At 41.0% G+C, this 25,206-nt stretch overlaps 3 protein-coding genes across 4 annotated transcripts in view; 1 reads left to right on the top strand and 2 right to left on the bottom strand.

Moving 5' to 3' along the window:
* Window positions 1-1,002: 1,002 nt before the first annotated feature.
* On the bottom strand, window positions 1,003-8,161 carry HSD11B1L (hydroxysteroid 11-beta dehydrogenase 1 like). 2 transcript variants are annotated; one of them, XM_027900969.1, is made up of 8 exons: window positions 7,705-8,161; window positions 7,424-7,602; window positions 6,550-6,680; window positions 5,281-5,392; window positions 4,108-4,199; window positions 3,647-3,740; window positions 1,915-2,122; window positions 1,003-1,617 (listed from the first exon to the last, which is right to left on the bottom strand). In XM_027900969.1, exons 2-8 carry the CDS (start codon window positions 7,506-7,508, stop codon window positions 1,431-1,433), a joined length of 909 nt encoding a protein of 302 aa, XP_027756770.1. In that variant the 5' UTR covers window positions 7,509-7,602; window positions 7,705-8,161; the 3' UTR covers window positions 1,003-1,430. The 2 variants fall into 2 exon arrangements, with proteins under 2 accessions (XP_027756770.1, XP_027756771.1); XM_027900970.1 differs by having other exon boundaries at window positions 1,915-2,080.
* Window positions 8,162-8,205: 44 nt separating this feature from the next.
* Window positions 8,206-11,722, top strand: MICOS13 (mitochondrial contact site and cristae organizing system subunit 13). The gene is made up of 4 exons (XM_027900972.1): window positions 8,206-8,306; window positions 9,479-9,635; window positions 10,396-10,447; window positions 11,509-11,722. Exons 1-4 carry the CDS (start codon window positions 8,278-8,280, stop codon window positions 11,604-11,606), a joined length of 336 nt encoding a protein of 111 aa, XP_027756773.1. The 5' UTR covers window positions 8,206-8,277; the 3' UTR covers window positions 11,607-11,722.
* A 1,350-nt stretch (window positions 11,723-13,072) lies between these two features.
* The window catches only part of LOC114066377 (scaffold attachment factor B1-like), an 18,809-nt gene continuing 6,675 nt past the window's right edge, over window positions 13,073-25,206 (bottom strand). The window contains exons 8-22 of the mRNA XM_027901013.1: window positions 25,112-25,202; window positions 24,633-24,682; window positions 22,024-22,124; window positions 20,130-20,279; window positions 19,958-20,034; window positions 18,900-19,039; window positions 18,466-18,557; window positions 17,979-18,085; window positions 16,927-17,220; window positions 16,488-16,625; window positions 15,950-15,992; window positions 14,573-14,694; window positions 13,968-14,080; window positions 13,798-13,849; window positions 13,073-13,518 (exon numbers count right to left, since the gene is read on the bottom strand). Of these exons, the coding sequence (XP_027756814.1) occupies window positions 13,389-13,518; window positions 13,798-13,849; window positions 13,968-14,080; window positions 14,573-14,694; window positions 15,950-15,992; window positions 16,488-16,625; window positions 16,927-17,220; window positions 17,979-18,085; window positions 18,466-18,557; window positions 18,900-19,039; window positions 19,958-20,034; window positions 20,130-20,279; window positions 22,024-22,124; window positions 24,633-24,682; window positions 25,112-25,202 (1,700 nt within the window). The 3' untranslated portion in view covers window positions 13,073-13,388. The remainder of the gene's footprint in view (window positions 13,519-13,797; window positions 13,850-13,967; window positions 14,081-14,572; window positions 14,695-15,949; window positions 15,993-16,487; window positions 16,626-16,926; window positions 17,221-17,978; window positions 18,086-18,465; window positions 18,558-18,899; window positions 19,040-19,957; window positions 20,035-20,129; window positions 20,280-22,023; window positions 22,125-24,632; window positions 24,683-25,111; window positions 25,203-25,206) is intronic.

The following is a 25,206-nucleotide window of genomic DNA, read 5'->3' as shown; positions in this document are numbered from 1 at the left end:
GGAGTGGGGGGTGTGTCACACTGACAAGGCACATCCTTTTAACAGTTGGAAACAATCTCTTAAATTTCTACAAAAATAAGGAAAGCAAGACAGAACAAACCAACCAACCCCACAGTGATTAATGAATGGTTAGTTTCAATATTCCAGAGTTTCGTAGGGTACCACAAAAATTTGGGGGGGGGGGGGTGCAGTGAGGGTTGGTGGGGAAACGTTGATGCAATTATTACTGAAGTGAGCTATGGGGATTTTAGAGAATCTTGGCCAACTCTCACTCTCCTCCGGTTTCCCTTTGTTCAGATGTGTGTGGCACAGTTGTATACGTACGTTCACATCTCCTCAACTACCCCTTCTGTATCTGATGCTGAGAGTTTATGAGAGATGAATGAAGCTGTGTGAGTCTGTCTGTTTCTATAGTCCATGTTTACTTATTGTAAATACCATTTTTATACTTAACATCTATTATGTATGTGATTTGTATAATGTACTTTATTTCTGCTACAAGTAATTTCATGAAGTTTAAACTTAGTCTAATTTTGAACAAAAAAAAAAAAAAAAAAAAAAAAAAAAAAAAAAAAAAAAAAAAAAAAAAAAAAAGAAAAAAGACCAACAAATGCAAAATAGGAAAAAAAGGACTTCTAAAATGCTGGGTCAAGCTGGTTTAAAACAAGCATTTACAGTTTCTTCCATCACAGTTAATGATGTGACTGTACAATGTTACAGGTGTGAATACAAGCTCTGTCAATGTCAAATTCCTCACTCTGGTCAAAAAAAAAAAAAATCCTGAATTTATTTAATAAAAGTTTTACTTGCTAAGTAACTGGGACTCTACTTCATGTTGTTAGTTGCACCTACTTTCACTTACTGCACAGTGCTTGCACTTGAAGACATCACCGGAGCCCTGGGGCTGATTTAACATGCAGTCAGCAAATGTCTCTCAACAGGCCTGTGCCCACAGAATCCAAGTGACCAGTATTCTTTCACAGAAGAAGCATCAACATGTAATACCAACACATTAAAGAACTGTTTAATTAAAATAGAGATTAAAATTCTACTTATATGAAACAAGAATGTTTCACAGAATCAAAAAAGCAATGACACAGTGGAGCAGGATGTCCCAGGATTGTGCAGACAGAGGTTAAAGCTAGGGCTGCAGTAAAAGCAGACAGCTGAGGTGGAAAGAGGGGAGATGGGAGGAGGGCTAGGACAGAGTGAACAGTGGGAAAGATCTCTGACTCACGATTAGCAACATCAGAACCATGGGCTAAAGCAGGATGAGAGGGAGACCAAGAGTCGTCTCAGGAAAAGAGCTAAGGTTACTTTGCCACCAGTGCTGCCCTGCTCCTCCTTGACACCAATAGGAGGCTTAGTGGGACAGTGGGAATGTAGTTAAAAGGAATATAGGATGGGAGAGGAGACCAACTGGGCATCTCTTAAGGACTGCTGTAGTTATAGTAACTCCTTAAAACCTGGCCCCGGTTGCTGGGGAACAAAACCCAGAGGCAGCACACCTGCTGCAGCCACCATGGGTAGAAAACCTCATGCACCCTTGTAGCACCTCCTCGGATGATGGCGAGTGCAGCTTCAGGAGCAGGCGAAGCACTTATGTACACTTTGCCCCTGGAAGGAAATATTGAGAGGATCAAAGCCAGTCAATCGCTGCTGTGGTTTTAACTCTGCAGACTGACTGCCGTGGGGCTCTGCATGCTCACGTTCAATGCTGAGGCAGATATGAACAACCCCTGTGATGTACCCAAACAAATGCACACTTCCCATTGGTTTTCTTGCACATCCAAAGAGATTCACACACCATCTTAAACGCAGCTGCGGTGCATTTAGTTGCATGCTTTCAAGAAGAGACATATTCCTGCAGACACACTCCCTCCCAGATTCCTACATCCTCCTCCAAATACACACCTGGTATTCTGTAATGCTGTATCAGTATCAATCAGACCCAGGATGCACAGTGTGATAGAGACATTTCTCTTCTGCATAATGAGTTCATGGCGCAATGAGCTGAAGAATCCATCCAGTGCAAACTTGGTGGCAGAATAAGAAGTGGTGAAGGGAGTGGGTATTTTCCCTAGAAAGGAAAAGGAGAGAATGGAAAACACCAGGAAACTGGCTTTAAGGAGAATCCATGGTTAGGGAATCTGGGCAAAGATGTAGGCTTTGTCATACTGCCTCAACTCACATTCTGTTCAGGTGAGTTTCCCTCTATTTCTAGCCCCATGCAAGTACTTAGACAATTATACCAATTTGTGCAAACAAATCTCAGCACAAAAGCCACCACGTGCAGATAAGGGAAGGAAATTTCTTTTAACTTGCACAGTAACCAGGTCACATGCTGGACTAAAAAGCCCACTGTGATGGTCTACCTGCAGCCTTCCCCTCCCCCATAACAGGCAAACACAGGGACTGGGTTGCATGCTGGGGTCTTTGGCCATGACATTTCCTTGGCACGTTGCATCAACAAGGCAGGGATGACCCAAAGTCTGAACTTGTGTAAGGTGATGTAGTTCCCTTGAGCATACACTGAAGACTTTCTTCTGCCTTTCCATCCTGTACAGCAGAGGCACCTGCTCAGCAGCCTGCTATTCAGGCTGGCCCAAGCCAGAAGGCCCGAGAGTGGCAGGATGATCTTAATGCTGTGTCAGAAATGCAGCAGAGGTGGGCCTGGTTGCGAGGGACAGGAGTCAAACAAGCAGATCTGGGCACATGACAACTGAAGAGCAAAGATGCAAGGGAATGCAAAATGGTACAATACAGAGAAGGTCTTCCAGAAAACAAGAAGACAGCCAGCCACCATCCTGATCCCTTCTTCCCCCCAGGGGATTCTAGCCAAGCAGCAGCACCTGCCCTAGAGCTGCCCCTTTATATGTGTGTGTGGTGGTTTTAATCTAGGCCTTCCCTGGTTACCAGTTTGTAACCAAGGAAGGGGCAGTGTTCCCAGTATTCCATACAATTTTTACATAAATCATGGTATAAATAAGAGGGGAGGAGCGGCCTTCGTTCTTTTTCTCTTCCGCTGATGTTCAGGAACAGTGAGTCCCTGCATTAGTCTTGCTTATCTAAGGCTGAGGCCTGCAGCATCCACTAACCTGCCACGTGAAAGCTTGGAAAGTGCTGGCAGTGTCTGCCAATCCTGCTTTCTAAGAGACGTAGTGAAATTTGTTTTACTAGTTATTTTACTAGTTCTCGGGTTTGATTGCACATATCTATTTGGTGTCCCTTTTTGTTTCCTTTTGTCCCTTTCTCCCCTTTCCCCATCCCTTCAGGGGGTGTTTGGATTCCCGTTTGCTGTGTACAAAACATCTTAACTGTAATATACATAAAATATATTTTTTATATATAACTAGCTTAGTTTTCGGGTTCTTCAATTTGCATAGTTTTTTTTCCTTTGCCCTGGGGGAAGTAGAAAGAGGGGAAGAGAGGGGCTGCTACTGGGGGGGAGGGGGGGGAGGTTGGGCATTTGGCAGGGAGCCAAGTCCGAACCATCACAGTGTGTGTGTGTATACACACATTATCATATTATACTTATTATATATTTATTATAATATTATTATATACTATAAAATACACAGTTGGAAAATGTGTTGGGGGGTTGAATGACAGAGAGATGATGTGCTGGGAAGCATTGTTCCACAACCTGTGAGGGAAGAAACAATCACCAGCGAGCCTCTATTTTTCTCCAGGATGGGAAGAGCTGCTGTTGTAAGTGCCACATAACTGAAGAAATTCACCTGGAATGATAAAAGTAGACATGGAAGAAGCAAGAGGGTTTGAAAACATGAGCCAGAAAGTCAATACAGTGGTCAGAAATGGAAGGGAGCATAGCTTGGATTTGCCTTTTCACACATCAAGTGAGAAAAATCATGTCTGTTAAACTGGGGACAAACATTGCATCCATGAGTCTTGCAGATTCCATAAAAAGCAACGGAGAAGTTTCAGAGCAAAAGTTATTCCTTGTTTTTAACATAAAGATTTCTTGACGAGATACTATTAGCGGTCCCTGATTTCTTGGTATGCTATTCTTTACTCCGCAATCCTTATCCAGCAACAAGGATATCAGTTTCTCAATTTGCTCCCCTTCCTGCTGGCAAACCTCACCTGCATGAGCCAGCGGGTGTATTCCACATCTCCAGTCCACATCTGGAAATGGGTCATGCCAATGTGGTTCAACACCAGATAATCCAGTCCCCCTGCGGACAGGAGAAAAAGCAGTAAAACAAAGGAGCTATCCCCTAACCAGTAACCAAGGAATTCAAAAATGCCAGCAGGAGGGTTGAAAAAAACAGGAACTCAGAAGGCTAGAAAGTGTTTTACCATGAAGATAGATTAAATATGCTCATCTGGGAGCAGCTTTGACTTCCCCTCAAGGGTAGAATTGAAAGGAAAGGTGTTAGACAGCTCCTTGACAAGAGTTATCCAAAATGATGTTTCAGGGTGATTCAGACTCAGAAGCTAGTTCTGGTGGTACATCTATTTCCAAAGTTACAAGTATACAATTCTGTAACAGAAAAAATATGATTGGTATGGAAATGTAACAGCAGAAACAGCACTGCTGTTCATCCAGATCACAGCACACTTATACAGCTTCTTAGGACGCCCACATCAGGAAAACCAAGGGCATAATGAAGTAATTAAGACACTCAAATAATGGACAAAAAGACAGTGAGTATAATAGAAAACACTGCCTAATGACAGTCTGACCCAAATGAGACAAGGTGGAGAGACAAAAGATCATAGTCACTCAACTCCTATGGTGCACAAAAGACAATCAGAAAGTAGGCTATGGTCAAAATGTGCACCAACCAAAAACTCAGAAGACACAATGAGGACTAAACAGTGGACATATCTTGTCCTTTGCTTTGTTACAGAGGCAGGTCATGGCTTTTAGACATCTCAGTTTCTGTCTCTCTTAACCCAAGGCACTATGTTGAGGGTTGGATATGTGCAGTTGGTCCTCACCCATGTAAGGCACAGACATGTCCATGTGGTACCCTGTGACAGGTGAGGTACTGCAGCTGTAGGGTGTGGTTTTAGTGGAGCACTGCATGCAAGTACTTTCTGCATACTTTTCTCTAGCAAAAGACATGCCCTCCCCATGAAAGGCTACTACAAAGATGACCAAATCTCACCCGGTATTTACAAACTGCACACCCTCCAGTCCTAAACATCCCTCTCAGTGAGGAACAGTTCAGGAAACTTAAGCAGGAAGCTCCTACTAGAATCAGGACTGTCTACATTTCTGAAAGCCAAAGGGATGCCCAGGATGCTTACCCAGCTTTTGGACAGCAAACTGAACCACCTTTTCAGGTTCTGAAGGGGAAGACATATCTGCAGGGATATAAAATATTTTCTTTGCTCCAAGTGTCAGGCATTTCTCCATCACCTTGAAAGAGAATACACATCCAAAGATTAAAAATTATGGAGGTGGAAAATGATAGAAAAAAGGGTTCTGTAAAGCACATACTTTGTTGGTGAGAGTCAATTCTGGACAGAGACACACTTTAATTTTAAATGTACTGCTATGCAGCCCACAGAGAGCTCATTTTGCATCCAGACTTTGTTTAACCAGTTAGTTAAATAGAGGTAACTCTTAGCAGGATGCAGATTAAATCTACCTTGGAAAAGGATAAAGATTCACCCAAAAAAAGCCAGTCTTCTTCAGGAGAAATCTTCTGAAGTATGGCTTATGCTTTAAGTTCCTCTTTTTGTTCCAAAATACCTGGAAAGGTATTCACCTTTCATAATTCCTTTGCTATGTTGAGTAACTGAAGGTGCCTAGTAAAGACACACAGTTTAACTACTTGCTGAAATAATGCCTGCCAGGAATTAGGAACTATTGTTATGCTCACTGTTCCCAGATCACCTTTTGTGCTATTTCATAGTAAAGAACTTTCCTTGGAAGTCACATATTCCCGCAGCTAAAGAGTTATCACCTCTATATATTGCCCCATTTTATAAACTACAGATGAAGTCACATCTGTTTGAGCTGGTCAAAAATAATTTAACCTACAATAAGGTTTAGCTACAAATAGAACAGTTTGGACTCTGAAAAGCTGCACAATATTGCACAGGAATTTTAGTTCATAGAATAATAGAATATCTCAAATTGGAAGGGATCCACAAGGATCACTGAATCCAACTCCCTGTCCTCAGAGGGCTACCTCAAACCAAACCATATGGTTAACATCTGTGGTCCAGATGTTCCTTGAACTCTGACAGGCTTGGTACCATGACCACTTCTCCCTGGGGAGTTTGTTCCAGTGACTGGCTGACCCCACTCTCTCAATGAAGTACCTTTTCCTAATGTCCAATCTGAATTTTGCCTGACACAGCTTCATACTATTTCCTCATGTAAATATTCAGGCAGTAAAAAGTTCAGACAGCGTATATAAATCTTACGGTACAGGCCAAGCTTCCTTCTGGGTTCATATGCCTAACAATTCTGAAGGAAAATTTATCATGCGGACAACTAATTTATTGTTGTTTTGGTAAAAGTCTAAATCTCTTATGTCTTCCCTCATACAGTGAAGAAGTTCTTACCTTCTGCAGCACAGCTTCCCTCCTAGCAGTCAAAACAATTTCAGCACCAAATCTGGCATAATGATACGCCATCTGCTCTCCAATCCCAGCACTGGCTCCAGTCAGGAGAACACGGGCACCAGACAAGCTCTCTTATTTATGGGAAAGAGAATAGAAGATATAGAAGTAAGTGAAGGAAGCAGCAGAGGAGCTGCTCTAGTGACTACTGGCAGAGCTCTAAAGCAGAAAGATGTATGTAAGTGCTCAAGCAGAGGCAAGACTGACCTGAAGAATACTTAACGGTATCATGGACCAACCCCCAGGCCCAACTGCCCAACTGTGTTGTTTCATTACTGTGTGTTTCTGATGACCATTATACTTTGTTCTCACTGCCAGGGAATGATGACATCATTATGCAAGCTAGCTGTGTCACATTCCCCTTGCCTGGTGGGTTGCTAGACCAAAATCTTTCAAGAAAATTGGTTTTCACATTCTGAAAAGCTGTGCAACATAAACCAGGCTATGTGCCTTCTGCATATCATTTATTCTTTGCCATGAGTTTGGAGACAGGTCAGTCCTCTTGTGCTGGGCAGTTTACATCTACAGAGATCCATCTTGACATCAAGGAATTTGCAACCAAAAGATAAAATGATAAATGCAGTGGCAAAGTGCCATTTTCCCCCCACACAGACAGCAGGATCCCTGCTCTCCAACCATTTTATCCTCCTCTTTGTTTCAAGCTTCTCTTTGTTTCTGGGAATGAAGCATTGCTTTGGGGCAACCAGCTCTGATAAGACAGTGGGCAGGAATGAGACCATCAGTCAGTTTGGATATTCAACCTCTTCTCTTCTGTGACTTATATTTCAGCTTGAGATCATCCCCCTGCTGAACCTACCTGGGATAAAAGGGTCTTTCCAGAAGAAAGCTATGAGCCCAGCTACAATTCCTGCAGCACAAAGCACTCTTCCAATTGCCTTCATCTCTCTCCAAGTTGTGAAGAACAAAGTGAAGTCTGGAAGCTGAGCACTCCACCCAAAGTACTGTATTCTCCTTTCTCTGGTACCGGGAGCCAACCTGCAAGAGGCATGTAATGTCCTGTGCAGAACCCAGAACGCCACCTGAGTTGTTTCACTCAGAACACCACCTGAGTCGTTCCCCACCAGGAGCCACAGTTACCTTTGTCAAGAACGAAAAGGATCTTTCACTGGCAATTGCGAAAGCCCTCAGCTCAGAGCCAGCCTCCACACAGCGTGACTTCCCCCCAAACCTACAGGAGAAAAAAACCCAACCCCCCCTTATGTCTAATCTTACAGAACGTTTGATTCATTAAAGAATTATGGCGCCCAGAGTTGGCAGCAGCCACCGTAAGCAGCCGGACCTGGGGACGGCCGGCGCAGCGCAGGAGGGAGGCGGCGGCAGAGTGCACAGCCCGGAGGCTTGTCCTGTGGGGACAAGGGGCTGCCGCGCGGGCCGAATCTCCTGTCGGGATATGACGCGCAGGGGGATAACCCGCTCTGCCGGCATGTTGAGATACACCACGACAAACTGGCGGCGGGGACACCGCCTCAGAGGGCGCGAGCCGCCCTCGGGGCGCTCGGAAGCCGCTCTCCTCGCGGGAGCACGGGGAGCTGAACAGTCCCTCCTGCCCCCACAACCTCGGCCCTCTTGGCCGCGCCCCCCAAGCCGCCGCCGGGCGGAGCTCTCCGGCCTGGGACACGTGACGGCTCCCGCAGTCCCGCCACCGCCGCCATGGCCGCCCGGCTCGTCCCCGCCGCCAAGTGAGTCCCCGCGGCCCTGCCCGCACAGCCCGGCCCGGCGCTCGCCCTTCCCGCTCTGCTCTCTCCGCCCGCCCCCGACTCCCGCGCCCGGGATTCCTCGGCTCTCCGGGCCCGTGCCCGCAGCCCCGGCCTCGCCTCGCACCTCCGCGCCGCGCCCTTGGCCTCGGCTGCCCCCGCTCCCGGCTGGTTGCCGTTCGGCAGCTCCTCGTCTGTGTTCACCTGCCGGACGGGATTGCGGCGGTTTTTTTCGGGGCGAGCATGAACACGTAACGTTAACCCCAGAGTGCCGCGGAAGGGCGCCCATTTGCTGAGTGAACACGCTCAGATCTGGAAATAACAGCCGCACTGGCAGGGAGGAAGCGCGGAAGGGTATTCTTGTGAGCGAACAGTACGTTTCAGCAGAGAAATCCCTTTTTCCCAAAATACGTGTGAATCCATGAATTTAAGTATTGATTCTCTTCTTGCCTCTCTCGACAACTGTATCTGTCCGTGTGTTCTACTACTGCAGTATCACTGTCTGGCAGGTTTTGGTTGGTTGGTTCATACAATAGCTTTTCCTGGTTTTTTAAAGGGAAAACAACTCTCTGTCCTGTGAATCTGGAAAAGTCAGTCTCTTCAGATCTCTTATTTATAACGAAATTGCCGGTAAAGGCCAAATATTATCTTCCTGTCATCTGTTTTGTAGGTTGCCACTACAGCTGTAAAACTGCACACCATGCAGTCTGCTGGGAAACTTTAAAAGCCTGGGCAATGCAAACTCCATAGCCAGGTGTTAACTGGACTTTATTGAGCTTTACAAGGTATCGGTGTCTATCAGATTCCTTATTAATAAGGCAGCAAGAACCACATGGATGGCTTACCCACTGCAGAATCCTTTAGTTCCTTCTATCAGCCTTTTTTCATTTCCTTTTATCAACATTTATCACATTTTTTTCATGAAAACTGTTACTGATAAAATGCGAATAGGTGCAGTTTCAAGGGGCTAACAGGGAGTAGTTGTCTTAGGAATAAAAGGAGGGTAGCTAGATATTTTTCTGCTGCTTTTTGTCTGCAGTAAGACATCAGAGTATTTGTGACCCTTAGATTTCTTTACTGATACCTTCCCTTTGGCAGTCACAACCTACTGAGAAATATGGTCATAATGTGAACTGTTCTGCTTTTGATCCTTTCAGGCTTATTATCAAAGGAAGCCTGGCTGGAGCTGCTGTATACGTGGCATATGATCAGGGGCTGCTGGGCAGTGGCACACAAGGTGCTGAAGCACTCAAAAAAGCTCAAGCAGCACTGCCTCCAGCTATCCAGGAGTGGACAAGTTACCTAGGCTGGGAGGTAAGGGCTGTTCAGATGGACATTGCAAAACAAACACATTGAATGAGGAGGAAACATTGGGATGATATTCTGATTCCAGTGAAGTTGGCAGAAGTTTTACTGTTGAAAGTAGATTTAACATTGCAAGTATTTTGAAGAGGATTGAAATGGAAGGAGAATAAAATTTTAAATTTGGGGGAGATACATGGCTCACAGATGTTACTTGAAAGGAGAAGGGGTAACCAGCCTATGCAGAGTCAAGGAGGGGATTGTAAACATGCTCTGGGTGACATTTCACTGTGTAGTGGTATTCCTAAGTTTCTTTTGAAGAATCCTACATGCTTTTAGAAAAAACAATGAAAATATTATCCTCCCATATTCTCAAATTGCCAGCAGTTCATCAAATTGAATTTAAATTAAACAGAAGAGGCCCTCATCTGTTAGTTTTTAAAATCCTCAGAAAAGAAGCCTTTGCTTCAAGTTTGAAAAGCATTTTTCACGTTAGAGACAACTATAAACTAAGAGATGACAGCCAGGTAAGGAGACAGCCATGGAGATGTTTTTTCACAAGCACCCAAATGATTTGTACTATCTTCTGCCCCTACTCGATAATGGGGAAAAGAGTAGACCCCAGAAAGTGTCATGTCTGATCCCTTTTGAGACTTAGGGAGAGTAGGCACCTAAGTATTTTTGAGATCTGAGGTCAAGAGGCTTTGCCAACATGATGTGAACTCTTAAGTGAAACCCCTCACGTGCTGATATTTTGTCTTTCTCTTTCTAGCTCCCACCCACTCCAAAATTTGACTTTTCCCCCTCTGATTCCTGGAATAAAGGTAAAATAACTGCTCGCCAAGCTCTGAAAGGAGCAAGAGTGATGTAGCTTATAGCAGTCTTGTTTCAACATTATCCTCCTAAATTGAATGATGGAGAAGGAGCTGATAGCTGTTTCAGTGTAGTGGAAGCAGCATTGGGACTGGGACTGAGGAAGCATATTCTGCTTCAGACTAGTACACTGACTGACTTTGGACTTAATTTCTTGTTGTTTCAGTTGTGAAATAAGGAGGAGGATGCGTGTCCATAAACCTGGCTGCCTTTTCTAACAGGGGAGCTGGTGTTTCTTTTACCCGCAAAGCTTGCTGCCTACCTTTGCCCCGAGACAGGCATGTTTATGCTATCCTAGAATCTAAGAAAGATGATTCAAAGTTTCAGTAAAGTGTTCAGGGAGGCCTGTGGCCCCCACAATAAGAAAGTAGAGTTTATGCAGTAGTGAGTTCATCAGCACTGGCAATGATCAAGGAAACTAGAGGATAAAAATAAAGGATAACTTAAGAAAGGTGTACCTTTGGTTAAAGGTTGAAGACTCTAGAGATGCTAGTATGTCTGAACTGAGCCCTGGAATGTTCGGAAAGGATGGGCATTCCTGTTGTTATTAGAATTTTAGACATCTTGTTTGAAGGTTAAAGCATGTTATATAAATACCTAGTTTCTATAGTATTCTATAAATACATAGTTCCTATGGTGCAGCAAAGAGTCTTTGTGTAATTGTGGGGAAACATGGTACACAGATCCTGTGACATGTCCAGCATCACCCATGGAGTCTGTGACAAAGCTGGAAATAAAACGGAACTTAGCCCCGTTCTTTGTTTCAGTCTTGTGATTGTTTCCTCTCATATACAGGCCCTTAAGTTGGAATTTCTGTGTCACAAATGTTACTGAGACAATAAAGCTGTACTTGAACCTAGGATATTTCAGGCCACAGGGTGTTTGTTTGAAAGCATCTGAGTTAGAGCTCAGTTTTTCTCTCTGTGTTTAGAGATCTACAATGCTAGAGTAACACTGGCAAATTTGGCTTGAATGATGATCTTGGGATAATTCTTCTCTGCTTTCCTTGCAGGAGTGCAGTCAGTCATGTCTGCCTTGTCTGTAGCTCCGGCCAGGGCCTGTGAATACACGGTGGAAGGCTGGAAGTATGTGAAGGATCTTGTCAAATGAACACGTTCTCCAGGGTTCATGATTGTCCTATGTTTCTTTGAGAGGATGCACAGTCCGTTGCTCTGGAGGGCAGCTCAGCTGTGTAAGGGCTACAATAAAAGACTTTGGAACTTCAATTTGTATTTGGATTGGTTTTAGCATACAGACTGGAACAATTGCTTTTTCCTAGAGGGGATCACAGATCATTTGTGTAATGAAGTATTGGCCGTATGCTGAGGTTCTGCCTCTGTTCCAAAGCTGCCAAGCTTGGTAGCTAAACAGATTGTTCTGAAGCTGAATTAATCTTGAAAGTGAATGCCACCTAATTCAAAACAAGCCAACAAGAGTTAAAAAAAAAAAAACCAAAAAACCAAAACCCAAGGTAACAGTAAAAGATGCTGTAAAAGATGGCCTAGGGCCTTTATACAAGCACAGGGAGAGTAACTGAGCATGAAACATTTTGAACCTGCGTGAAACATTTTGTTAGATTGAAATATGCTCCAGTTGGCAGACTCTGCATGTTTTCGTGTGGATGAAAACTTTTCCGAGGTCAGTTTTCAGTCACAGCCAAGGTGTACTGAAGGAGCACCAATGGCCTAGAGGGCATCACTATTGTAAGATTAAGTTACAGACTGAGTGTCTATTTTTAACCCTTTGTGATGGGATTGTAGCATGGAGGTTGGTGAAGTCATTATATCATGGCACAGGACAAGTATGAATCTGTTCCCTCCTCACAGGAAGCGTCTGTATATATCAGATGGGTTATTGTAAATGCACAGCTTGTAACCTCTCTGTTCTTGGGTCTCTGTCCCAGAGCTGTTGCTCATGCTTCTAAAACCAGGGACAGGGATTGATCTCGCTGCTGGCAGCAGGGCTGGCATTTCTTCCACACTGATGTGCTAACTAGGCACAACTACAGAACAGGAAACAGGCAGTGGTAGGAAGGGAGAGCAAGGTAAGAGCTTACTCAAATTAGGAATCAGATTTAAAACACGACAATGAAGGATTTTCAGTTTTGTTTCCTTTTTTAACAAGCAGCTATATGATGAAACCAACTGCCAAGAGATTTCAGAGGATTTGACTAAGGTATAAATGGCTTTAAAAAGTGCTTAAAAGTTAATTCCTGATGGGTCCAAACCTATGGTCCAGATGGAAGCTACAAACTTAGTAAACGTTGGAGTTCTCTGTTGTGCAGGTGCCAGATGCTTTACCTCATTCTAGAACCTTGATAACCTCTATCCATACCCCACTGCTTCCTTAACTTCCCAATGTCAACTGTCTTTGAAGCAGCACAACTTTTCTTGCAGGAGTTTCTGTCATAGTTACCTATGTACACACCCCAGAAAATAATGGTGCTAAGATACTTGTGCAGGTTCTCTTCTGGTGGCTTGTAGGCTAGTTAATTTTGCCAGGTCTAAGGTAACACAGTATTTCAGTGTATTTCTGGGAGTTATGTGAAACTGAAAGTGCAAAAGGACACTTGTAAGGCATTTTGACACTTCATCTTTGAAACAAAGTTACAAGGTTTAACATACATCTGAATAAATTAGTTTTACAGGGACTGCTGAAACACAGAAATTAACTGTAAACTGGCGTTTATTTATGCAAAATGGAATGCTTCATTAACAAACATTTTAAATGGGATATGAACAACACCTTACAAAACAAATGAATTCACATTGGATTGAGTGACAATATGGCAGCAGCTTAAAAAAATTACAGTAGCCCATAAGTTACGATTAATGGTAACCCTGGGTAACAGATTTGTTTCACTTGCCACCTTGCATTAAAAATTAAACACAATCAGTAGCGACGGTTGAAACGAGGATCATTCGGTCTGTTTGCTCTCTCCTGGCCAGCAAATCCTTCTCCTTGCATTCCTCCTCCATGCATGATCTGACTTTGATTGCCACCTTGCATGAAACTGCCACGCCTAGAAAGTGATTCAGACATTTTAATTTTCTCTCGTGACTCTGTTGCTAGTCAGATCAGATTGCTAGTATGGGTGTTCTTCCACAATTTTTTGTCTGATTTTTCACTCTTCCATTAGATGCATTACATGAAACCCATGGGAATATTTTATTATTCCTTGACGTTTAAGTAATGAATTAAAAAGCCAATACTCCCATACAGTGTTTCTTTGGCCAGTTTCTATTTAGAAGAAATGTCCTGTAAAAGGAAAACAAACATTCTCTCCTTTCGAAATTCTTACCCTGACATGCCTCCACGATGCATCACATGGCCGGGTCTCCCTCTACCTCCACCTAAAAAAATTCAAATGCTTCCTTTATATCTACAATAATAGTTTTACTTCAGTAATAATGCCTGTAATTCTTCTTCTTTACATAGCACAACTAATGAATTGTTGTGCAAGAACCACACCTTGCCATCTCTCATGATCCCGTCCTATCATTCCTCCATCCACGCTGCTCTGCCAGGAACGATCTTGGTGTCCTTCAAACTTTCGACTGTGATCTCCCCAGTCACGTCCATCCCTGTGAAGGTATGAAATTCATATCTTCTCACATGAGTCTGAGCACACAAAATAGATTCAAGTACAGAAACTAAGTCACAAACCTACTCAAATACTTTACCAAGGTGCATGCAATCTTATATTTATACTGCTACCTGTTAAGTCAAATCTCAGTAGAATCCTTCTGCTAAAACCAAATAAGATGACAAATATGAAAAAAGGTATCAGGGAAGAACCACTATCCTGATAATAGCAAGCTTTGATAGAAATGTTAGTTAAAATCAGTTGAAAGCACAAAGACTTAAAGATGTGTGGTTAGCAAAAAAAATTCATGCCAAGATGCATGTTTTGATGGACAAGGCAAGCTGCATGAGCTACTCGCAGTCCATCCAAGACACTTGGAGTTAATGTTGGAAAAAAAGAATTGTACTTCCAAAAACTGCGTCCTACTTTCACATATGGAAATATTCCTTTGATGCACTAGAAAATGTAGTTTTTAGTTAACTGTACTAACCGTGACTGTGGGGGTATCCCTCTACTTTCACTCATTCTTCTGTCAGATCCATAGCTACCCCAACTTTCTCGAGAGTCTCGTGAGTGACGGTCTGGTCCTCCATGGCGCTCATCTGGGTAATGCTAAAAGGCAAGGAACGCTTACAGGACTGCACAAAACAGACCTTATTTCCTAAAGTTGCTCAGCTGTAATTACTCAATCTCAGAACCATTTAGGATGGAAGGGACCTCCTGAGATCATCTAGTCCAACCCTCCTGCTCCAGCAGAATCAGCCAGGGCATGCTGCCTAGAAGATTCTTCCCCTGGGTTTTAAGTTTCCTCACAGCTAGAGCCAAATTCTCCATGTTCCAGCATTTGACCACCTTCACAGTTAAAGGCGATTTTTATTATCTTTAGATGAATTTCACGTGTTTAAGTTTGTGCTCATTGACTCTTGTCTTGTTGGTGGGCACCACTGAGCAGCACCTGGCTACATCCTTTCCATATCCTCTCTCTCATGAGGTATTAATGCCCATTGATCAGCCTTCTCTTCTCCTTGCTCAACAGTTCCCAGCTCTCTCAGCCTCTCCTCATACGGAAGACTCTCTAGGCCCTACTGCACTTACTCCAATAAGTACCAAGGAGCCCAGCACTAGGCACAGAACACCACACAGGTGCTGAGTAAAAAGGCCTTGACCTTCTAGCAATACTTTTCCTAATTGCTTCCCTGGATGCTACTGGCTTTCTTCGCCAGGAGGGTGCAATGCTGACTCATTATCATCATCCTCTCCACCACAGTGCCAAGGTCCTTCTCTGCAGAACTGCTTTTGATCTGGCTGGTCCCAAGCATGTATCGCTGCACAAGGTTATTCCTCTCCAAAAGCAGGACTCTTTGCATTTCCTGTTGTTGAACCTAATGATATTGCCCTCTGCCCAACTCTCCAGACTATCCAGGTCCCTCCAAATCTCATGGTTTAACCATCAGTAAAGGGCACTTGAGCATTCCCTGACTCTTTATCTTTCACTCTTTGAATGTGCCCTGAAGGTCTTTCTCCCAGCCCTCAGAAAGTGTAAACATCTTTACTAATTTTGCTGTTATTTCCACATAACCTCATAGAGGTGTACTTTGTACCTCTGCCTCTTCTACGCCATCTTTTGGAATACTCTATTTTGAAACAATTCACTTGTTTTGATTTCTATCAGAATAACTATATCTTTTATTATAAGTCTTTGAATTGAATTTCATCTTATTGAAGTAAACAAGATAATCTGATTACTGATATGTATTTTGGGAGATATCATGTAATTCTCAACTACTGAAATTTAATCTGACACACACTATAAAAAAACAGGTTATAAGATGTTAAGATGTTTCCGTAGCTCTATAAAGCAACTCACTTGTCCATCCCGATCTCCCATAATTGTCCTTGATCCATCTCTCCTACAATAGCAGACAATTAGAATCAGATTGTGGTAGTAAAACATATGGCAGTTTATAAAAATCCATCTATCTATAAACATAGGTGAAAAATCTTGCTTCCTCATAGTGCCAACATCTACAAAAGGCACAAACAGCTGGAATATATGGAAACCAAGGCACATTTTGGATTCCTGGAAAACCAATTAGTCCTGAGGTATAAACCAAAATATTCTTGTTAAAATGCTAGGTGCCTTCAAATTATTTAGAAATTTTTCAGAATCCTACAAGTATGTGAAACAGCATTGTAAAAAAACTCTGAACAAGCCTGCCAGAAGCTTCAACTCATGGTACAATAGACATCTCTTCATGGTTATAGATGAAAAGGTCCACAGCCACTAAACTACACTTGAAAAATAAAGTGCAAACCAAGCACACAGTAAAGGCAGCAAAATGTGACATTAAATACAGTTTTTTGTCTTTTAACTTCAGGCAATACAGTGGAGGTAAGACACCAACCTGTCTATTGAATGCTCTTGGTAACGACCGCGATCTCTGTGATCAAAGTCATGGAAGCGATCCTGGCGACTGAAATCTGAGTGATACCTATCATTCATGGCCATTCGTTTTGCCTCTGGCCAGTACGGATCATCCCTCCTGAGAAAAAAACGTACTCACTTTAGTCCAGATAATGATTTTTAATATTGTTCCTCCTTCCCAACTAAAGTGCAAACTAGTGCAAACTAAAAGAAAAGTAATTACGTTCAAAATGGAGTTGAAAAAAATTAAGAGAGGATAGACTGACTAGGCCTCTTAAACACAGTCAGCTCAACGCAATCAACAACTGCTGACTGATGGAAGGTGAGAGCCTAAGTATGGCTTTTTATAGCCCAGGCTGATGAGACAGAACCTGGCAGCAAAGTCTTCCACTTGCATAATCTGTATTTGCTGGCTTTACCTGCCATCTATGTCATACGGTCTCCTCATTGCAGAGCGACGTTCCTGTTCGTAGCGCAGTTGCTCGTGCTGGCGCCGCAGCTCTTCTCTTTCTCGCTGAATGCGGTCTTGTTCTCTTCTCCTTTCATGCTCTATGTGCATTCGTTCTCTTTCCAGTCTTTCCCTTTCCATCCGTTCTCGTTCAAGACGCTGCCTTTCAATTTCCAGTCTCTCACGAGCAATCTCAAGCCTCTCCCTTTCTTCTCGTTCACGGATAGTCTGTAGGTGCTGCTGTCTCTCCCGACGCTCACGTGTCCTATTTTAACAGAAACAAAAGGATACAGATGTAATACTTCAACAAAGGAAGTTAAAAAGAAAAAGAGAGAGAAAGAAGTGTTAAAACTTAATAGCACAATGACTGAAATTATACCTGGGAAGGGTGTAGGAGGGAGGGTATGGAGGGAAGACACTCAGCATACGCAGGAATTACTTGTTTTAAGAGACTGATCATATTACTCCCACAAAACCCACCAGTGGGGGCAAACAATTCTGTATAGTCAGGGGAATTTGAATCCAAATGCCCATTGCTCATTTCTTATACTGAAATAGAGTATCTGTGAAGAATATTTTATTTCTGCCAAGAAAGCCAGAATGGTATGCTGGATAATGACTTCACTCAAGCTCAGAAATCTAACTATGAGAGACAAACTTCTTCCTCTCCATTAAGAATGACAAAAGCATTTTCCTCCTGGCTAATTCAAGTACTTTTTAGGTGAGGAATCCAAGTTTTGTAATGTGTGGAAAACATGGAATTCAAGTCAGTTTTAGCAAGGAATTTGAAGGATGGCCGTTATCACCTTTATCCTGTATTAAATATCATGAAAACAAAAATAAAATCCCACCCAAAATAAATACCTGAATAAAGTTCAATAGATATGTGACCCAGAAACATTTAACTTTCAAGTGAAAAAAAACCCCTGAAATCCTCTTCTCTCTTAGTCATTTTAATCAAAATGAAAATAAAACATGCGTTATAGGGTAAAAAATGTCAAACAATTTCATAGTTGCTCTTACCGGCGCTGCTCTGCCTCCCTCATTTTTCGCTGTGCTTTAATTTTGTCAAATGGCACAATGCCTTGTCTCTCTCTGCTCTCTGATTTGCGATCCTGGCTCTTAATGCTCTGTATTTAATATTGAAGTAGAGAAACTTAATTTATTAAAGGACAACTACTACAAACAATACTCTAAGCTCTGTTTCCATTTGTACATATCATATCTGAAAGCTTGGTCCCTGCATTTCTCAAAAAAGCTGTTTTTTTTTTAACATTACAGACACGCTATGTATTAACACAGCAATACCTTCCCACATTTGTTTGGCAGGATTTGATTGCTGACTATAGTATCAGCCAAGCAAAAGGTATTTTACTAATTAAGATGTAAATCCATGTTAAAGAAACTCTAATTGGACAAACTGGCAAGACAAGTGTGGGTTACATGTAGCCTAGCAGGATTCAGTATTTGTTTCTAAGGAAAATGTTTCCCACACAGAAACATTACTCACTCTGTCTTTTGATGTAGTTGATGTTTTCACACTAATAACAGGTTCTCCTTTGGATTTATCCATTACTACTGTTCTCTCTGTTCCTTTACTTCCTAAATAAATCAGAGGTGGAAAAAAACAATCAAACTACACAACCTACGCCAAACTCATTGCTGTGCTATAAGTTATGTTCTCTAAAATGTGAAAATGGACATTTAACCCTCTCTTCGAAACCAATTATTTCACTACACCTAATCCAAGTGCTTCTTTCAAGGATAACAAAATGTCAAACGTCTCCCTCCTCAAAACACCCTCCCCTTGTACACTCTGGATTTCCAACTAAGAATCAAAAACAATCCTAGAACATTGGCAGTTCTTTGGAAAGAACTACCTAAAATTAAATATTCATACATCAAAATATATTTTACTCTATGAAACAAGAATAGCCAAATTACCCGACTTAATAGTTTTTGGTTGATCTGATGAACCAGACTTCTGTTCATCTTTATCTTTTTTTTCCTTTTCATCTTTGTCTTCTGTCTTTTTAGGATCATCTTTTTGGTCAGATTTTTCGTCCCTTTTACCACTGCCAGGTCTATAGATAGATATTGATATAGATTAGACTAATACAGACTAAGAGAAAAGGAAATCTAAGCAGAATGCTAGCAACACACTAAAAAGGTAGAATTCTGATGTGATAACAGTCATAATTAGATTTCCAAACATTTCCTTCCACAACATCCAATACCAGAAAACAAGACATCCAGACCATCCTGTGCAGTTGTCAGAACACTTGATTCAGGCTTCTCAACTGGAGGAATGAGGAAAAATTCACACTATGATAAACTTAATACCACAAAGTTTCTTAGACAATGTGACAATTAAAGAAGTGCCAATGTGAACTGGTTTTGTCTGGCAACTTTGTGAAATAAAAGCAAAAAGTTCTCAGCAAATAGCATTAACAGAAATTATGCCTCAAGAAGACAACTGAAGCAAAGGTCTTAGTGTCTTATTCACTCTCCTAGTGTCTTATTGAGCTACTTTCAGTAATGCCAGAGAGAAAAAGCATAGTGCTGAAGAGGAACATGTTCTGGAAACAGGATCTTGGACAACTCTCTTTTAACTGTTTGTGCCCACCATCACTGGAGGAGACCCTATTCCGGTAAGAGACAAAAAGTAATGAAGAAACAGGGACATACAGATCAAACCCTCAAATGGTCTTTCCTATAGATTTAAGACATGAAAGCACCACCATTGTTACTAAAACCCAAACACAGCTAAATTAAAAGGTATGCTTGAAACCTTAAAGCACATAACAGAGACTTGTTAAACTAGGCACTGAACATCAACAGAAGTTTATCTTGTAGAAAAAAATTAAAAAATGCACGTACTCCTCTTTTTGAGTGTTTGCCACAGAAACTTTTTACTCTTACTGTAACTTGGTTTTCCCTGACATCAACATAGACTGAAGAACAGCAAAACACCTTTGGACAGAGAATTTTTAGAACAGTACCTCTCACCGACTGTCTCTCTCTTTGCTTCATTCTCTTTTTTTTCACTTGTCTTCTTCCCAGCAGGTTCATTTTTTGCCTGAAATTTATTTTGCACACGATCAGCTGAGAATGTGGTCTCAATCATTTGTACAATCTGATGGGAACTTGGTATCTTTGAGAATAAGTACTCACTTTTTCTACAGAAATTATTTTCCCATGTAACTCTGTTTTGTGGAGATGGGTGATACATTTGGTTGCTTCCTCGGCAGTAGACATTGTAACAAAGCCATAGCAGCGAGCACCAGGACTGCGAGCATTGGTGACCACTTTTGCACCCACCACCTTTCCAAAATAAAGATGTGTTACACTCACTGTAACAACCAAGAACTGCAAGCTCCACTTTCTACCCTTTTTAATTCCTGCCCATTATCATTCAGGAAACTTCTGCTGTTAAGAGATTAACAAACACAAACGAGTGTTGCAAGGATGCTTCTGTTGTCAATGGAACACTACAAAAGCTGCATCAACAGATGGGAGCCAAAGACTGAATTCTTTTCTGGAGAAAGACCACAAGGGGACAAAAAGAAAAAAAAGAAAGGCATCTAACTTTACATAAACACCACCACTTTGTTCAAGTATAAAAGATTAAAAAACAATAGAAGTTTTTAAGCTGATTTCCACATACATGCTAATGCTAGCTCAACTGCTAAATCCCATCTTCCCTCAAAAAAATGCTTACATGTCAGCATGTAGGCAGACCAACCATGTTATCTGCTATCTTCTTTAAGAAACAGGAGGTTTCCTCAAAAAGTAGAGCTTGAAAAAGCCCACATAAATGGTGCTTACTTAGGCTCATTATGTTCAATACAGCTCACTTTGCGTTACAGAAATCAACCATATTTCACAGAAGTGTCGTATTTTAAAGCACAGCTGAATGAAGAACCTACTTCCAAGCATTTGATTTATTGCACGTGTGCATTTCCTTCTAGAAAGCTTTGCCTCTGCTAATACCCTAAAGAAAATAACTGTCATTTTATTTAAATGACTAAATGTTACTATGGCATCTATGTAGAGGCAAATACTAGGTTTGCTGTCACTTAGTTTTTAGTTAGTTACATTTAAAATTTTGTGGCACACCTCTACGATCAATGTTCTAGGTTACCAGAGGGAATTCTAAGCAAATAAATGGAAGGAAAGCATTGCAGTTTTATTGTTATGAGAAGGATTAAAAGGGTTTTACTAGTCTCGTGACCTGCAGAAAAACTCAAAGCTTTGCTACACTTAATCCATTTTTGTACCTATTTTTAAGGTCATATTTAAGTTCCAGAGTATTTTCATTGGTAAAACATTCAATGGCAGATTGCTTGCACGTACAGTTTTCTTTTACTACAGTCTCTTGATCGTAAAAACTTTCAGATCTTTAAACAGGCTTCAAAGGTCTTACAAGAATCCTTACTGTTGTCTTTGATTTAAGTCTTCTATTAAACTAGCTTTTTCACTTTTCCAACTGACAGGAGGATTTAACTTGCCATTTTGTCTGTCATTAATAACAACAGCACGACCCCCCCTGTCAACGAAATAAAACAACACCTCCTGATATCCCAAGCTATCCAAACAAGTGCTTTTTAAAGCAACTGCCAACCCTAAATAAAAATAAAACTTCAGATACCAGGGCAATTCTTAAGATATTCCCAAATAATTGTGTTTCAACACTTACTGCATATTTTACCAAGTCCTAAGGCAGTCTTTTATAAGCATTAAATTCAGCACTGACCGTGAATTTTCAATGGGTAAAGATACTATACTACTGCACAGAAGACAAACATATGTTTAAACAGTTATTGACCGTTTCAAATAAAGGACTGCAAATTGAATTTTATGGTTTTTTTTGGAAGAAAGCAACTGAATAAAAAACCCTCAGTCACTCAGTGTGTACTTCCACAATTTTTTCCTTGATATCCCACAATATTTTTGATAATTGGATTCCTTTCATCGGTACTTTCAGTGACAGGAGCTTAAGAAGTCTCACTAACAGTTTCAAGTAAAAAAAATCCCAACAACAAACCAAACAAAAATAATCCCTTACCTTTCCGTACTTGCTAAACAGATTCTTCAAATCTGTAGCCCTGGTAGTGGAAGCCAGTCCACTCACCCAGAAGTTTCTACCAGAACTGCTAGCAGTGCGACCTAGTTAGGAAAACAAAAACCAGAACATACCCCAAATCCTAATTAACAACTACTTCTGAATTAAAAAGGAGCAGTATCACAAATTTTTAATTTTTTAATATCACAGAGCAAGTGAAATGCAATGTGTAACATTCTCCTCCCATGATTTGCATTCCTGAAGGAAAGTAGCATTACAAGTCCCAAAACTTGGATGGAACCTCAAGTGTTGATATAGAAGCATGTTATATCATTCGTCAAGAAAGCAACTCGACCAGGGCACCACTGAAGTAACCGAGGCATTTCAAAATGTACCTGGATCGACAGTAACTTTCCACTAACTAGAAAAGACAGAAGATCTGCAAGAATTATTAGCAATCATTTATGCTCACATCTTGCCCTCTTTATCTTCTGAAATCCAAAGGAATGATGATGGGATGCAGAATAACTATACCTCTAAAGGAAAGACATTCACCATTAAAAAACCAAGAAAACTGCTCTCCTATTTCTGCCCACACAGATCCCACGGTTCGAATATGAAGTGACTTTATTAAGAGGAGTTTGAAAAGACCTAGCTTGTTTTAACCACGCCAAGAACTATAGGACACCCATCCAATTTTGCATCTAAACTAGAAAGAGGAATATATAATTGCTTATGAACTTGTAGAGTCTGAAAACCCAAAGTTCAGTGATTAAAAAGTGTTTGACCTGTACTCAAAAGTTTTAGTGTTTGCATTTCAGCATAAAGCACTTAGGTAAGGATACTGTTTCCAGTCTCCTTTGAAGTGCCTTTATTATCCTTTTATCAATCTTGGCAGTGTTCAGTTCCAAGGCTTCAATGAATAGAGGGAAGCAAGTTTCACTCCAGCTATCTGCTTCCATATGCCTTTTTATTTTTTGGTGATATATGGAATTCCACAGAATTGCTTTTATTGAGGGAAGATATTTTTTCCAGAACCTTTCTAAAATGCTATTTAATGTGTCTTTCCATCTTTTACTTCCCGATAACTTTTGTTATTGTCACAAGCATGAGCTTAGCACTGAGATCACAGTTGTTAATATTTATACAAGTTTCTTAGGGAAGGATGCAATCACTTGCATCAATATCTTAAAAAAAAATCAAAAAAACCCACCCAACAAACAAAAAAGAGGTATTTTGTATGAAAGAGAATAGATATATACCTGCCCTCATCTATCTCAAGAAGTGCCTGGACTAAGGTATATCATGCATGCAAACACATGGGAGATACACTGTCTTGGTATTTTAAAGAGCTCAGCCATAGACTTTCATGATTTTACTCCACATCACTTCTATGATTTCAAAATGACTACCTGCAGTTACACTGGCACCAGAATCCTGGCTCAATCATTTTGCTCTATACGTAGAGAATGTCACATAGTCTAGTAGCTGCCTCTCCCCACTGATGTTTACTAACTCAGAAAATGATTAAACCCAATGTTACAGAACACACCACATCCTTTGAAGAAGGGTATGCAGGAGCAAGGCGGTTATCAGATACCCAGGTTTTGGTTGTTTTGAATGCAAAGTTCAAGAGTTTTCTCAGTCCACAAAAATATACCCAAGTTCTCAGGTAAGCAACAGCATGCACAAAACATTTTAAATATTCTGAAATAAGAGAACACAAGACTACAGACTTTAGGGTGAGAAGACACTAATGAAGCTCACAGTGAGGTCCAGTAGCTTACACAAATAGGTATAACCCCGGATCCTGGAAAAATCAGCTGATGTTGAGTTGAGTCTGTTGTAAAACCCAACTAAACCCAAACAAATTCTTCCTGTCCAATCAGTAGACAGATCTCATAATGAGTTTTTTGCTCATTATTATTATGTTGAACTACCTGCCTGCAGTGTGTAAAACTTATGTTAACAGTCAGTTGTACATTTTCTACCCTGGTCAGGTAGAAGAGAACAGAAAGGTGGGGTGAGCTGCAAAGACTCAGATGCCTGATGTATTAAAAGGAAGAAGCACAAGGAGAAGAAGGAGCAGACACATGACTGCTGATCAAGAAATTTTTTTCTTGCTTATGATGCACATTTGCACCACAAATAGATTTTGCATGGACAAAGATTTAATAAAATCAAACTCGAAGAAAACATGAAGCTGTAAGTTTTTCTGCCATTCTAGTATGTGAATACTAGATCCCTCAAATTACTTCAGCAAAACAGAAGACGGTGTGAAGAATCATAAGTGTATAGTAAAGAAAAAACAATTGCAAAAGGTTCTTGACTCACTAACAGCTGTTAGTAAGCATCTTCAGTGCCATAAAAGACATATTTGCCATGTACTAATGTATATCTTCAGAGATCAAGTTACAAACAAAATAGTGCAATGCATTCTTAAAAAACGCATAAAAGGAAAGTAATTAGTTTTGTATGAATAAAGAAAATCCAGGAAGAGGTGAATTTATACTATTTAACAACAGCAGACTGCTATGCTTTTCCTGTTGAAATACCCCATCCAGTACTTATCCAAGCAACCATTAAAATTCTACTTTTGAAAACAAGCATACCTTTGTCATCTTTTGAGGTTATCTTTGCATCTCTCTCCTCCTCAACAGGGCTAGAGACAAAACACCATATTATTAAAGTCAGAAATGAAAGTGACTTAATATAAATTATGAAAAAAGCTAAAATTAAATACCTACCAGAAAATACGTTGCAAATGAAAACACATCTCTGTATACTTAAGAAATCTGACAAGAAACAATGAAGTCAGATTCTTAAACAGACTTACATTAAGATGATGATTACAAATAAGAGTAATTTGGGAGAACAACCTTTGAAGGTTGAGGCAGGAAAGAAATCAAACTCACTGTGTTTAAAAAAAAAAATTAAAAATATCTGCACATGGAGAAATAAAACACACTCTTTAGGAACAGGCTACAATTTCATCAGTCTCGGTGGCCAATTGAAGGAAACAGCTTATTCGCATCACTTAATGACCAATGATAAAAGATAGCATCTGGTCTATAACGGAGAAAAAACAAACCTCTTTTTCTGATCACCGCCCTCACTGGCTGAGGACTCTTTAGTAGCAGGGGATTCCTCAGAATTAGCTTTGTCTTCTGTTCTCTTGGCATCTTC

Source organism: Empidonax traillii, unplaced genomic scaffold, assembly GCF_003031625.1.
Source record: "Empidonax traillii isolate 1590-97213 ecotype Southwest subspecies unplaced genomic scaffold, ASM303162v1 scaffold761:size885847, whole genome shotgun sequence".
In the NCBI taxonomy this organism is placed as follows: domain Eukaryota; kingdom Metazoa; phylum Chordata; class Aves; order Passeriformes; family Tyrannidae; genus Empidonax; species Empidonax traillii.
Note: the sequence above shows the minus strand (reverse complement) of the source record. Positions and strands in the feature narration are given on the sequence as shown.

What these genes read in the sequence shown, in the direction of transcription:
- MICOS13 (XM_027900972.1), top strand. Translation starts at nt 8,278, where the DNA reads ATGGCCGCCCGGCTCGTCCCCGCCGCCAA. An exon ending in CGGCTCGTCCCCGCCGCCAA is followed by an intron (nt 8,307 to 9,478) that starts GTGAGTCCCCGC and finishes TGATCCTTTCAG; the next exon opens with GCTTATTATCAAAGGAAGCC. An exon ending in CAAGTTACCTAGGCTGGGAG is followed by an intron (nt 9,636 to 10,395) that starts GTAAGGGCTGTT and finishes TTCTCTTTCTAG; the next exon opens with CTCCCACCCACTCCAAAATT.
- HSD11B1L (XM_027900969.1), bottom strand. Translation starts at nt 7,508, where the DNA reads ATGAAGGCAATTGGAAGAGTGCTTTGTGCTGCAGGAATTGTAGCTGGG. An exon ending in GTTTGCTGTCCAAAAGCTGG is followed by an intron (nt 4,200 to 5,280) that starts GTAAGCATCCTG and finishes TCCTGTCCGCAG; the next exon opens with GGGGACTGGATTATCTGGTG. An exon ending in ACAGCATTACAGAATACCAG is followed by an intron (nt 1,618 to 1,914) that starts GTGTGTATTTGG and finishes ATTTCCTTCCAG; the next exon opens with GGGCAAAGTGTACATAAGTG.